General features: G+C 32.4%; 1 protein-coding gene across 2 annotated transcripts in view; it reads left to right on the plus strand.

The window, feature by feature from the left end:
- The window catches only part of Dach1 (dachshund family transcription factor 1), a 368,365-nt gene that overhangs the window by 335,248 nt on the left and 16,989 nt on the right, over positions 1 to 16,128 (plus strand). The window contains exon 11 of one of the 2 annotated variants that reach the window (XM_048341258.1): positions 15 to 54. The exons of the other annotated variant lie outside the window; for it this stretch is intronic. Within the exon in view, the coding sequence (XP_048197215.1) occupies positions 15 to 34 (20 nt within the window). The 3' untranslated portion in view covers positions 35 to 54. Of the gene's footprint in view, positions 1 to 14; positions 55 to 16,128 lie in introns of those variants that run through there. 2 annotated transcript variants of the gene reach the window in all.

Genomic DNA, 16,128 nt, shown 5'->3' on the forward strand with positions numbered 1-16,128 from the left:
AAACTTTTTTTCAGAGTTCTCATGTATGCCATAAGTCAGCAAGATTTTGGTCATGAAAAATGAAGGTAGAGTTATTTTTTTATTTTAAATTACAAAATCGACATTTATTCAAATTCACAACACATTTTTTGGCACTATTACTTGAACTCAGGCCTCACACTTGGTAGGGAAGGATGCTACCATTTGAGCCAACTAATGCAGGCTTTAATATGGGTAAAGTCTTGCTGTGTGTGGTTGAACTGTTGACAATATCCAGTTTCTATTATGGTTTGCTTCTTCTGAAAAACACATACCATTAATTACAAATTGCCTTCCTTTTGTGTTCAGCTTCTCTCAGAAGAGTGACCCCTTAAACTCATCCAAATAATTACATGATGATAGAAAAAATATCTATAACAATTATGCCTAGAAATTTAATGCCAAATACAAATTATTATGGGAATACATTTGTTTTTAATTATAACATGAAATCATTCATACCACCTGCCAAATTTGGACTGTTTGCTTTCTATAGGAATCTTTCTCATGATATTTTTTAGATTATATGATTTTCCCAAACTATGTTTTTAGTTGCTAGTTTCTTAAAAGGTTATTTCAACAGCAGTTGCATGATTCTACAACCATTAAAATTATAGTGTAAAAAAGATATTTTGTTCCCTTTACCTTCGTTGACTATGCTCATTTTATCCTTAATTTTTTCTAACTGTTGACCTAATAAAGTTTGAAGCTATCAAACAATACAAATCACTAAACAGAAGAAATGGAAGAAACAAGTTTGCATTATGTTGAATTCTGTGTATGCACAAAAAAAGAACAGGAGAGTCAAGTAAAGAAAAGCAAAAAGCTTATTACTAATTTGGAAAGTGGTCTATGCCATGTTTTCAGACAGCATGAAAACCTGATGTTTTGAAGTTCAAATACAACCTCCAGCTTCATTAGCTTGCCCAGGTTTTACCATATTCTTTGTTTTCTTTCTTTCACCAAACAAAATTGTGACTGATTTTTTACTCTCTTCCAAAATAAACTGGACTTGAATGGGAAAGAGGAAAAACGCCCACTTTTTATGACTCTCATATATTCTTAACATTTAGCAATAATAAATAAATGCCATGCTTGGCATAAGAGTGAGTCACCTGGAAGTTGGGCACTTAAATACTACTCAAGTGCCAGGTAATTATCCTCTTGAAAGCACCTCAGGTTAGACCAAATATTGCCTCATTGGCATTTAATACCACCATTTTCATAAAACCGGAAAAGTGGGGAAAATGAAACAGAGTGGTTTAGAAAATATTCCTGAAGGAGGTGGTGATCTCCACATGGTGTAACTTTTCTTTCTAAGGAGGGCTTTATTGCTGACATTTTTAATAATAAATCCCAAATTCATGTGGTAAGTGGATAGATTATAGATACAAAATAGATATCATTGAATACCTTGTTTCATTATCTGAATTGTGAGGGAATTAATTTTCATGGCTGAGTCAAAATATAGACATGTTATGATTTGTGTCAGAGTTTGGAATATTTTTCTATTTTGTATGCTTTATTCTCTCTGCTGTCTACTTTATATGTTTCTAAGACCTTTTGGAATGTATGAAGTTCATATAAACACTCAGTCAACAGGTTTTGGACTAGTTAATAAGTATACTTCAAAACATCTACACATTAAAATGTATATATACCATACCCAGTCAAACTTCTTCCCTGTTGGAATTTATCCTCCAATCACACTGGAATTTTTTGCATTTATTTCCCAGAAAGCCTTGCTTCTTTCTCTCATCAACCAAGGACATTCTCTCGTCATTTCTGCCTTTACTTACCTATCTTTGACAGGTCTGCTCACTGCATGAGGGAACACTTACCTCAACCTTCCCCCCCTTCCAAGTTCTACCTTGTAGAGATTCTTACCCTACTTCTCTTTTCTCCACAAGAAGGTGCTTTTTATATTTCTGTTCCTTATTCCATCTAGCCTTCTTCTGTCAGTGGTAGTGAGAGCAGAAGGTGAGTTTTCCTGCTGTGTTTACAGCTGTGTCCTCACTGTTTGGCAGTGTATGGTCCATAGTGTTGCTTGCTATCTACATCTGAAGGACTGACTTAGACATTGATAAACTGGGAACTGTGAGATCTTGCAGATCTGAAGATCCTTGCTTGAAATTTCTCACACTTTAGTTGGAGAGATGAATGGGAGTAAATAAAGATTGACATCAATCAGACTAGGAAGTTCAAAATCACAGTATAGAGTAGCTGTATGTATTTGTTCTATGTGTACATTTTTATACCATTTTATTTTTTTGCCCATTTGACCTTAGTTTGGAGCTATGTAAATGTTCACTTTCATCCAATTTTCTATATTAAATCCCAGTTTAACAGCCTGAAGTCACACCTACAGTTTACATTGATTTGATACTCATCACACTCATTTTTTTCTGATTTGGAATCTTCACTATACTACCATATTTTAACTTACAATGTGTCTGAACTGTGGATGTTAGTATTCTACCTAGCTCTTTTATAAAATTTCCAATGTGCCAAAATAGTTGACTTTCTTCACTGTAGGTTTTTTTTGTAGTTTTAAAATAAGAACTTAACATTTTAAACAAAAAACAGTTATTAAGATCAATAGAAATATAAACCACAGTTCCTTTGACATCTGTAAGTTATGCTTGCAAAATCTTGACTTCACTTGAAAGCACATCCTTTTATTTACATCCAATGGCCATAATCAAAACGACTTGGCCAGTCTCTTTGTGACTGATCTCAGATCACAGAAAAGCAAGTATTACTCCAACAAAAGACATAAAAGGTTTGCCTTACACATTTACAGTCTTTTTCCCCTAGTTTAAAAATATCTTCTACTTCCTAGGTATTTGAAGATGCACACTGAATTTAAAAGTTATTCATTTATTCAGTAAATATTTGCAACATTGATGGTATGTTAAGCCCACTTTTATGTTGTTGGTGCCTTAGTTTTGGGGAAGAGTTTTAAAATAGCTTAAATAAATATATTATGTATAAGAGAAAACAAGCACAGTTATGGTACAGATGACTTTCTAAAGATCATGCCAAGACTTAGTGAATTAGAATTATAATGTCTTACATCAGTGTACTGTTTTCTTGATTGCTCATAAATTATGATTATCAGAGGCTATCTCCTTCTTCTTCAAAATATATTACTAATGTTACCATTACTGTGGTTTGCATTATTATTATTATTTGGTGGGAGTTCAGGAAGTTGCTCCACCATTTGACCTGCTCCCACAAGTCTTTTACTAGAGCTCTTATTGTGTATGAGCTAGCAAGCCTAGACTATGATTCTCATATTTACACTTACCACATGACCAGGATTACAAGCATTACATTACTTTCATTTTAGTTATAACTTAAAGCTACAAATTATCATTCTGCAAATAACTATGTGTAATTACTATTAAGGAATTTTATTTTGGGCATGATCTTGCTTTGTAACACAGGCTGACCTTGAATACACCTGTTTCACCTATTTTCTTTTCCTTAGGATTCATGTATTTTTAAGAGGAAGTATGTACTTTTTTAAAAATGAGGTGGATTGGTCACTGATATGCCTTTCTTTCTTTCCTTTAAGCACAGATAATCGAGCCAGGCTCTGTGGCTCATGACTATAATTCTAGCTACTTGCAAGTCTGAGATCTGAGTTTTGTGGTTTGAAGCCAGCCTAGAAAGGAAAATCCAAAGACTTTTATACCTAATTAACTACTAAAAATTCATAAATGGAATCGTGGCTCAAAGTGGTAGTGTTGTAGTCCTGGATACAAAAGCTCATAGGCAGTGTCCAGGCCTTGAGTCCAAGCCCAAAGACCAGACAAAAAATTAAACAAACATATAAATGACAAGATAACGTAAGCTCAGAGTGACTAGTTAAATTTTTTAGAATCATCTTACCATGTAGTTGAATTTCTAGCACTTGAAAGGAGATTTATAACTTCCCCAAACATATTCTTTACTCTGTACTTTGCTGCCCGGCCTTCCTCACCATCTCTCTTTTAGGAGGACTACTTGTAGCCATATTATTCTTTTAGAGTATATCTCTTGTTATTGATTAAAAAAGTCCCAAATGATCTAGTTAGAAATTTTTCTCAATGTGAAAATGTATCCTCTTTTGCTTTGTCTTTTCATTAGCAATTTTGCCTACACTATGTGTATAGATGCTTCTACAAGCTGGTACTAAACAAAAGGAAAAGTAACAAAAACAATTTTAAAAAATAATATTCAGGTAAAACATTAAATTTCATACCTGCAACTCAGCCTATAATGAACTCAAGATAAATGTAAAACATTGACTTAAAAAGTCCAGTTTCTACTTAGTTTATGGCAGTTAGACAGTCTCTTGGTTTCTTTTGAAATTATTTTTGAAAAGATATTATTAAATGATATCTCAAGAGTCAGAGATTAGTAATTCTGAATTGAACCCTACTTAATTTACCACTTTTTGATCTTACTGAAATGTCATTCAAATTTGTTGTTCATGTAAGTCTAGTTCAATTTCCATATATATTTCTATTTTTTGTACTGGAAACCATACATGTAAGTTCCATTTGGGAAAGAGGGTCCTTTCCACAACTCCTCCGAACCTCGCAGCTTAGAAATGTTATGAATCTGGTATTCACTCAAACCTCTCCTTTACTTATTTTTCTTGCTTTAGTAATTGCTTAACCTCAGAGGGAAGTCATAAGGATTAAATAAGATAATCCACATGAAGCATTTAGCACATAATGGGCCTTAGTGAATAAATAGACTTTTTTTAACAATTAGTAATATTGTTTTATTATTATAAATTGTTTTATTATTATAAATTATGGGTGCTGGCAACTAGTAAATACTATTATCACTCTAATATATAATTCACATTTCCTTTATTTAGAAAACTAGTCTTTACTTATTATAAAAATTCATCCCATATATGAATTTTGTGGAGTGATTTGCAAGAACATTTTTTAGTTACTCTAACCAAACTTTCCACATTAAAAATGTCTTTTTTTTTTTTTTTTGGCCAGTCCTGGGCCTTGGACTCAGGGCCTGAGCACTGTTCCTGGCTTCTTCCCGCTCAAGGCTAGCACTCTGCCACTTGAGCCACAGCGCCGCTTCTGGCCGTTTTCTGTATATGTGGTGCTGGGGAATCGAACCTAGGGCCTCGGGTATACCGAGGCAGGCACTCTTGCCACTAGGCTATATCCCCAGCCCTAAAAATGTCTTTATTTAGATTAAAGGGGGAGGCAAAGGGAAATTTTGTTATGCAAAGAATAAAACAAAGAATTTTTTTTAAGATGACTTAGATTATGGAGTGACAGTGCTGCAGAGTGATTTTACTTAATCATTTAGGGACTACTTAAGGCTATTTTTTGATATTAAAACATATCTATCAGAGTTATATTATTTTGAACAAAAAATGCACTAATAATTTTTTTTTCTAGTCCCTTGGCATTCGTTTCTGGTGCTTGGCAGCATTTCAATGCAAGTGATCAATTCAAGACTGCATTGATTAAGCTGGAAAAAATGATATTGATTTTATATTGTTCCATGGTTATCACCAGTTATTAACTACTCATTTAATTAAATATCAGGCTTTACTACATAGGAAGTTTCATATGTTTTATAAAAATTATAGTGTCTTCTCATAATTTCAATCTAAATATTTTCACTCTTTCAAAATACATTACAAAATGAATCTTATATTTGATTATAAATGGATATGCTTAGATTCCAAGTGGCACAGGTCTCACATACTTTTTGCTGGATTTTTAAAATAATTAAAACAATTATACATGAAATTCAATACACTAAACATGAAAAATGCACCAACAAATAGTTATAAAGCATAATTCATTATAACTGCTATTATGTAAAAATATCTCAATGTATTATTTTATAGAAATTATTGTTAAGATCCCTAGTTCTTGTTTGTTTGTTTTGTATTTTGCAAGTCCTGGGGCTTGAACTCAGGGCCTGAGCACTGTCCCTGGCTTCTTTTTGCTCAAGGCTAGCACTCTACCACTTAAGCCACAGTGCCTCTTCCAGCTTTTTCTATATATATGGTTCTGAGGAATTGAGCCCAGGGTTTCATGTATACTAAGTGAGCACTTTACTACTAGGCCATTTTCCAAGCCCCCATCTAGTTCTTTATCTGTTTTAATGTAAAGATTTACTGTAGTCATTATGTCTATATTGAATTGTTTTCCCATGACTTTGTGATTTTTTTTTCAATTCTTGACCTACAGCCCACATATTAGAAAGAACAAATTATGATAATATTATTAGCTTTAGTTTATAATATATTTGATATACTGTTTCCTTGTTAAAAAACTTAATACATGTTTGTTACTATTTGAGATTAAGGGATATGAAGAACACTTCTATATGGGAATAGCTGAATGATGAATACAAACTGAAATTTTAGAGTATTGGGAGTAGATATAGTACAAATGCAATTACATACTTAAGCACACCATTATTAATAAAAAATACAATAACATTTCCCTGGTTTATATGAAATAAAACATTGAGTTTAAAAAAAGTAGTGAATGAAAACTGAGAAAGATATTAGCAATGGACCTTAAATATCAACACTAGATCCATTCTGATCATATGTCATAATTAGTGACTTAGAAGAATGTTTAAACAAAGTGAATCTGATTTGCAGAGGATCCTAATTTAGAATGTTATATAAATCCGAATTGTGGAGTTCAATATGCAAAGAAATTTGGGGGATATGAAATGAGATTACTTTTATTTTAAAAAAAGAAGATTAAAGAATTTAGCTTAAAATAAACCTTTACAAAACTCCACAAAATGAATAGTAGCATATGTCCAATTACAATTTTTATACTTCTGTGTTAACAATGACAAGCTTCAAGTCTGAGGCAAGTGTGAGACATAAGTAGCAAATAAGGCTCTTTTATTTTAGTTATGAATAGGTTTAGATAGATATAGTTATATATAGAGATTGAGCTTTTATTGATAACTTATTTTTATCATTGTAAGCACCAAATAATTCAAGAAGTTGTTTCTGTATATATTATGAACAATTCATTAATTTCCTGAAATGTAATGTGTATCATATTTACATTTAAAGCAAACTTATTTGTAGTAAGTTTACTCTTTGATTTTTTTCATCCTTATTGGCAAGTAATTTTTTGTTGATGGTTGTAATAGTAGAAAATGTGCATAAAATCTACCAAAGCTGAAGTTAGGTTACATTTAGTAATGTGTATTAGAATTGATCTATTGTTTTTATAGAAAACCAGCTGGTATATGTATCTGTCTCCAAATAGTAAAAGTAGCCAGTCTAGCTAAGTAAACAATAAGATTCAAAATAGATGGAGTGTAAATGAGAAATAGAATTTGTTTTTCTGATGTTACTGTATTTCCAGAGGCAAAAGAGTAACCTGAAAAAAATAATAATTATAAAAGAGGAACAACAATGTTTGAGCCTTCCCATTCACATATAAAATTTTCATAAACAAAATTTTAAATGTTGCATGTAAATATATGGTCAAGGGAAATGATACCAATTTTGATAGTGTTTAGATATTTCAGGCATTTGACACATTTTAGTATCAATTATCCTTTAGAAAAAAATCGAAAGCATCATCATTTAGACTTATATTTAAAACTGTGTATGGTGTATTATTCTCCCTCCCATGGTTAGGGACAGAATGCAGACATGCCATAATAATGTTTGTTATTTTTTTATTTCTACTGTTCGAACCATATTAATGAGAACATCATTTTGGAGAACTAATTATTTCTATTTGTCTTGTGTCACACTTTCTAATTCCCCTATATTAGCACAGCCAAAGCAAATTAATTGCTTTTCCAGCAGTTGAACCTTGTCCAAGAATGAGCTCACATTCCCTTCCAGTTTCCCTATTTGTGCGAATGCATTGTGTCAAAAATTTCTCTAGGTACTAAACATAGTCTTGAGAATACCTTTACAGATTTCTGTGTGCTCACTTGATGAAATTTATAAGTTTAAGTGACCCACCAGGAAAGATAAAGTTCTTAGCTGAAAGATTATACATCAAAACAGTTAAAGTGAAATTAAAATTAAATGAATGAATCTCACTGAAGCAAAAAAAAGCAGTAATTAATGGTTCCCTTAATTGTCTTCATAAAATATTTGCATGGGTCTAATTTGCATAATTTGCATGTATTAATTAATCTTTCAAAGGAATTTTGTGCTGAGTGAAGCCAAAAAATCTCTTTGTTTTATTTAAGATCTAATGAAATATTTATCTTCTTTAATGAACTTCTCATCTTCATTAAAATAAAAATTGCACAAGTTTGTATGTTTTAAATGTTTTTATAATTGAAGTATTCAAAATTCCTCTTTAGACTTACAACAGCTGAAATACAAACACATTATTTAGCATTCAGTATCATTTTAACAACAGCAACACTTAGAACAGTCCAATTTCACTTTCTTAAATGTGGCAAAGCACTTGTAAATAAATATAGCTTATGTCGTTTTAAAATTAAGACTTACAAAGGCCTAGTCATTTCTTTCAATGTGAATGTGGCTGATACACTGGGCAACTGGAAGGTATGGATGAGAGAGGATCAGTGTGTTTAATTGTTTGGGAAATGGCTCATTGACTGAAAGTATTTTTATCTGGTTCACAGAAACGAGGCAATCAAATCCATTTGTTATTAGCAGCATCTTGTAGATAGACGAACAGAGTTTTCTGGCAAGAACTTTATGGTTCTGACTTTATTTTAAACTGTTTGCAGAGGAATTGAAAGGGGGGTGGCATTTAGTTCTGTTCTACCAAACTATGAGATTGTAGCAAAAACCATGACTCTTGCCTTGGAAAGGGTACACTCAAAATCTCATCAATTGCCCATTTGAACATGTTTAAGGAAAGTGGAAGAATCTATCAGATACACATCAAGGGAAGGGAAATGAAAATCTGTTGATGTAATTCATTCTTTGTGATACAGGGTTTGAGCGCATTACAAGGAATAATTTCAAGTAATGTGTCTAAAGTAAATTAAGCTATTCATAACATTTTACACTTCCATTTTGTTGATTTTTATGGCAAGCCCAGCCCTGTTCATATTTGAGGCACATGAGCATAGATTTCTTGACTTCAAACAGTGAGCATAGTGGCATTTAGTCCCTTGATTTCTTTTTTTTTTAATTTTTATTGTCAAGTTGTTGTACAGAGAGGTTACAGTTTCATAAATTAGGCATTGGATACATTCCTTGTACTGTTTGTTACCTCCTCTCTCCTTCCCACCTCCTCCCTCCCCCTTTTCCTTTTCCCACATGAGTTGTTCAGTTCATTTACACCAAACAGTTCTGCAAGTATTGCTTTTGTAGTCATATGTCTTTTTACCCTGTGTCTCTCGATTTTGCTATTCCCTTTCAGTTTCCTAGTTCTAATATCAGTATACACAGTTTCCAATGTACTCAGATAAGATACAGAGATAGTGCAGGTACAACCACAGGAAGGGGATACAAGAGGATCATCAATAATAGAAGCTACGGTTTCACATCACATGTTGAAAGTAATTACAACAGTGATATAACATTCGTTTCCATAACATGGAGTTCATTTCACTTAGCATCATCTTTTGTTGGGCTCTTGTGATCCTCTGCTGTGACTAGCCTAAACTTGTGAATTATTCCCTATGAGGATACCATAGTGTCCATGTTTCTTTAGGTCTTGTTCACTTCACTTAGTATAATTTTTTCCAAGTCCTTCCATTGGAGCAATGGGGCAATGTCATTCTTTCTGATAGAGGCATGAAATTCCATTGGGTATATGTACCACATTTTCCTGATCCATTCATCTACTCAGGGGCATCTGGGTTGGTTCCATATTCTAGCTATGACAAATTGTGCTGCGATGAACATTGTTGGCCCTTTGATTTCTATATGACTTATTTCTTCCTTGAGAAAAATCATTTTACCTCATCACAATTTATGAAATAGGAAAATGTTAAACTAGATAAGGAGGGCAGCATACATGTATAAGGATTAAGAGTCAAGATGTGTGGTTCAGTAATGTGATAAAATTCATTACAGTGACTTTGGATTTCCTATCAAACATCTTTAGTAAAAAGGCATTTTTATATTTTAGATCAAGAATATGTCTTACTCTTGCAACTATTCTCAATTTTCATTTGCTTACATTTTCTGTAAAATACAACAGTGCTTACTTTCCCATAAACTAATGAGAAACAAAAAAATGTTTCTAGGGATAATTGATAAGTCAGCTATAAGATAAATGAAAATGCAGATCTTTTTAACATTCATAAAGAGTGTGGTTTATTTGAAGAACTATTTCAAAAGGATTGAAATGAATATGATCTAGTGGTAGGGAAGCAACAAAGAACTGAGAGTGATTGGGCCTAGCATCTACAGTAGTATTCGTTCATGTAACAACTTTGGTAACTCAATTAACTAGGAACTACCTGTTATGGCTGATATGATTATCCAATCAAGATGACAGAAACATCCATTTTTATTTCTTTGAGCATAAATACACAAAAAAGCATTTCCACATTCTTTGTGGACACCCATACAGATAGATAGGTAGATAAGTATGTCGGTAGATAGGTAGATAGCTATAGATAGATAGATTGATTGATAAATAGATTGATTCTGGATCCAGCATTTAAATTGCTATGCTGCTATTTATAATTTGCATAATACAAAGTGTATAAATTTTTAATTTTGAGGATTTCCATGCTATGAAAGTCAGAAAATTATAATAATTTCTAACCTATGGATTTGCTACATGGATTAACTGCATTATTACAGAGGCCAAGTAATGGGTAGTTTTTGCTATATTTACCTTGTGCACAAATGTCATGTGGTAGTACTTAAGTTAACATATATTGAGTGATTTTAAAAAGAAATCTAGATTAATGAACAATTTTGTCTCATCTATAACTCATACTTTTTCTTCTAGGCATGATTTAAATTGGCAAATAAAACATACATTGATAAGATTTTCCTGAGCATTTGAAAAATTTATGACATGGTGTGAATTTCAGCATTTAAATCCATTTAAACAATATAGTTTCAGCATATTAATTTACAGCCAAGGATATAATGGTATCCTTTACAAAATTAAAGATAAATTACTCATTTTCATTGTAAGGCTAAGATGGAAATATTAGAGTTTCTTAATCTTTTAATTGTATTTTGGCAAATTTCTCTTAACATGGTTTGTATTTTTATATAGTGTCGAATAACTACGGAGTCTCCTAATTCATATATAATCACACTTCTGAGATAGTAAATCTCTAAACATAGTTCCACTTAAGCTTACTAATTACACCTATAAAACGATGAATGATGGCTACAAATTATTGGATCTGACTCTCATTCTTTAGTTATTTCTCCCTGGGAGAAAGAGTAGAATGGGAAGATTTTAGACGATAAATTATTCCCATACATATTTAGTCAGGCTCATGTTTAGCTTGGATTCCATACTATATGTTTTCACCTTTACTTCTAAAGGCATATGAAACCATCATAATTGAATTAAGAAATATTTATTTAAGTGTTACTGGGAGCTGGTGGCTCACATCTATAATCCTAGCTGCTCAGAATGCTGAGATCTGAGGTTCTTGGTTCAAAGCTAGCCTTGGGAAAAAGTCCCCACAAGACTCTATCTTCAATTAACAATTCTAAAACTGGAAGTGGTGCTGTAACTTAAACTGCTAGAACACTAGCCTTGAGCAGAAGAACTCAGGGACGTCATCCAGGTCCTGAGATCAAGCCCCACAATGGACAAAAAATAATAATCATCTCAGTTTTATTATATTTTAAATACTGCACTGATTTATATAGTTTTAGGCTTCTCTGATTCCAGATTATTATTAATAGACTTGTGGCTGATTTTTATGAACGTTTGCAGTACTTTAAAAATTTTAACAATCTAAGTCTCTAAGCAAAAGTGTGGGATTGAAGAAAATGTTTGCAGTGACAGAAGTTTCTACTCTAAGAGACACTAGATCCATCAAAAGTTGCCCAAATATTACCATAAGGTCAATATTGCCATATTCATTTCTAAGTGTGTGTTTTAGAAATTCACTTTTTTATGTAAGACTACAATTTTAAAAAATATACCTCTCTTTATGGTAATTGATTATAGTAAGAAAGAAAATGACCATTAGATCAAAAGAGATTGGTAACATAACATAGTATGTCAATTTATAAGCTGAATTGAAAAATTACAGTACAGCCACAAGTAATGGGAAAATGGGGGGGAACCCCCCCTCTCTCTCTGTGTATGCATGTGTGTGTGTGTGTGAGTGAGTATGTGTGTGCCATTACTGGGGCTTGACATCAGAGTTTGTGCCCTCTCTCCTAGGTTTCTTGCTTAAGGCTGGAGCTCCACCATTTGAACCAAAGCTCCACTTCTGGCTTTTTGGTGTTTAATTGAAGATAAGTTTCAGGAACTTTCTGGTGTGGGCTGAATTGGAACCAAGCTCCTCAAATCTCAGCCTCTTGAATACTGAAATGACAGTTATGAGACTCTGGTGCCCAAAGCTTTTGAGATGGTATTTTGAAGGTGATATCTTCTTTTAAATGTGTGCAATTCATGTTAATCCTATTGTGTGAGGCACTTGAAAAATGTGAGTACCATAAAGAATAAAAAATTGCCCATGGGAATTCAAATTACTCTCCATTTATCAAAATGAAACAACATATAATGTGGAAATGTTACTAATAATATATTGTAGCTAATAGATTTGTATTTGCTCAGGAACTCAGGGTTAATTTCAAACACATCCTGGTGAATGACACCATGTATACAAGTTTATATAAGTACAAAGACTGAAGTGAACATAATACATTAATGCTCACAATATGTTTTCTATTTTCATAGTCTATCTTTGGAATCAATCACTTACAACTGTTCATTTCTTTCCCAGAGAGTACCTCACATAGGTGTGTAACATTTATAGTTGTTTTTCAGTGTTTTCCAGTTGCAGAATAAAAATGTAACTATAATAAATCTTTACAGTATTATTCCATTTTTGTAAATATTTTATTATAGTCTTCAATGAAGTTTTAAGGTACAGGCAAATTTTAACTGGTGATGTTTTACAACCTATTAATACAACAAATGAGTGCAGGTGACCCTTATTGCACTGAATATTTGTATTTAATTTGCATTTAAACTACACAGATAGCTCCTTACTGACTCTCAGATAGACATGGACAAGTTCAAGCCAATTACATGGCATTGGTTGACAACTAGCCATTCATCCAGATGAGGAACTAAAGCACTAAAGAATATCAGAATACCAGCTGTAATGTTGAACAGTTGAGCAAACCTCATTTTGTAAAAAAATAACAGAATAAAAAATAAAAATTGAGCATACTGTGTAGTGGCTACAGTCTCTCACATGATAATTTGTATCCACAAAAGAATCTCAATTCACTAAGTTAAAAAATAGTGGTGAAATTTATAGACCCAATGAACATATTATGAAAATTAATGCTCAAGTGTTTATAAATCTACCTCCAAAATTTTGGTGAATATTTTTAAGTTGCTTATTTATCTCAGTATAGCCAATTTTTGTTTTTTCGTTTCTAGGAAGCCCGTAAGAATTAATTTCCTAAATTAGAGTGTAAATACTTAGATCAGTGAGTAATTGCCTGCTTGGATCTCAAAGCCAATTCTTGGTTGCTTGTTTTGAGTAATATTTCAATGTGTAATTCGATTCCTTTGTGAGAAAATTAGAACACCAGCATTTATTTAAACCCAACAATTCAGAAAAAGACTGTGAATTCTATCAGCACAGTAGGCTAAATTGCATGCTATTTTTATACAGCAAAGGAAATTCAAAAACCTTTCCAACTACTCTCTTAGTGCTACAAACATATAGTCCAAAAAGAGTAATGATTTAATTTCATAATTTGAAGCCATTTTGTTTTTAAGTAGTTACAGTGCGTTAACAAGAAATATTAGGAAATAAGTATGCATGCAACTTTGGCAATATGTCATGTGTCCAATGCGTGTTTAGGTTTGTTTATGGTAGACTTGAAAATAATAAATATTTTAATTTGCTTTTGACAGAATTTATAATTTATGAGTAATATGGACTAGTGGCTTAGCCAAGATATAACTATATAGTATCAAATTTTATTTTTGTGATTTATTTTATTTATTGTCAGTCCTGCACCTTGAATTCAGGTACTGAGGGCATTCCTTGAGTTATTGCGGTCAAAGATAGCACTCTTCCACTTGAACCATAGCTCTACTTCTGGCTTTTGGTTGTTTAGTTTAGTTTCAGCTTTGATTAGTGAGCTTTGCTTAGCATTTTTAGTTTTGTGAACAACTCCAATTATTTTCCTACTTGACTATTTGAATTTGGCTGTATCCCTAATGGCTTCCCTAATTTAAAATCTTATAAACACTATGAAAGTGTTTCCTTTCCTACATATTCTCAGCTCTTTCTATCTTTTTGTCTTTTGGGTTGAACATACTCTGACTATTATACAATAATATCTCGTGGTGGTTTTAGCTTATGTTTATCTAGTTACATTCCTTGTTTAACCATTAGTTCACCACTTACATCTCTCTTAGAGAGATTCCTGTCAAATCAATTACTCATCAAAAATGGCATACTTTTTTGTATTTTCTTTCTTGTTTTTTTAACTGTAATTTTACAATTGTTTCCCTTCTGTTTACGTTTTTTTCAATTTTTTTAATAATTAAATTTTGTTGACATGGCGTTGTGCAAAAGTGGTACAGTTAGGCATATATACAATACCCAGTGTACCAAAATCATATACTGTAGCCACTGTTTAACCTATTTTGAGCTGATTTTTGTACAAGATGTGGAATCAAGTTTTAATTTCCCTTGTTGGAAACTGCAAAGGCAATTTTCCTAACACCATTTAATGGAGACATTGTCTCTGATAGTGTTGTTGCAAATCAATTGGCCATACATTCATGGGTTAACTTCAGAGCTCTCTATTCTGTTCCATTGGTCAATGTGTCTTTTTATGTTTTACTAGTGTGGTGCTGTGTCAAATATTTTAGCTTGATAGTGTAGATATTGTAGTTTGAAACCAAATAGTGTGATCAAGCTGTATTCATTATTGTCTCTACTATTTGGAGTTATTCCTTTTTCACATGAATTATACAACATAATTTTTATTTTTTTCCATACTTGTTTTCTCTTAGCAATCTGTCCACCACCATCTAGAGGTGTGCATTTTCATATGATTATGCTAGTAAATACAAGAAGTATTTAGATACATTATAAAGTTGTAGGAGTTCCAAAGCCATGATGTTAAGTTATTGTGAATCATTAGAATTAATGTTCTCATTTCTTTCCTCTAAGCAATTTTCCTTTTGGTCTTTCTTCCTGGATCTCCCATAAATACGGTAACTAACATGAAACCTTCACTACATTTTGGAACATAATATAACATAGACTGTCATGAACCCTTGTTCAAAATAACTGTCAGTCTGCTATTGGGAGGTCATTCTGTGAATGATTTTGTGAAATGTTTGAGGAAAAAAGATTAATGGCCTCTGTGAAAAATGATTATCATACTTTCTAATGCATATAATACCAAAGTTTCCATGCCCTCATTTAAAGAGCACTGAAGACTTGGACCAAAGTTAAAATGAACATTATCTGATGGAAAGAATTTCACAAATTCTTAACTAATTCTTTGTTGTAGCCCAATCACTTTATCAAATGCTATATATCCTCGTGCTGCATAATTATATCTTTCCTGAATAATTAAAAAGCTAAGAGTTATTAAACCCTAATAATTCTAATAATCTACAAATTTAGTTGATTCCTGTCAACATAGCTATGAGGGATGAGATTGTCAGGAGTAGGCCTGGAAGTCTAATTTTTATTTACATAAAAATATGAAATATTTGGCTGGGAATGTAGCTTAGTGTTAAAATCCTTGAATCACATGCATGAAGCCCTGACTTTAATTCCTTAGTACCATATAAACAGAAAAATCTGGAAGTGGTGCGGTGGCTCAGATGGTAGAGTGTAGCTTTGAGCATAGTAAGCTCAGGGACAGTGCGCAGGCCCAGAGTTCAAGCCTCAGGACTGAAAAAAAAAAAAGAAATATTTAATCATAAAGTACAGAATTAA

The sequence above is a fragment of the Perognathus longimembris genome, chromosome 3 (genome assembly GCF_023159225.1).
Source record: "Perognathus longimembris pacificus isolate PPM17 chromosome 3, ASM2315922v1, whole genome shotgun sequence".
Classification (NCBI taxonomy): Eukaryota; Metazoa; Chordata; class Mammalia; order Rodentia; family Heteromyidae; genus Perognathus; species Perognathus longimembris.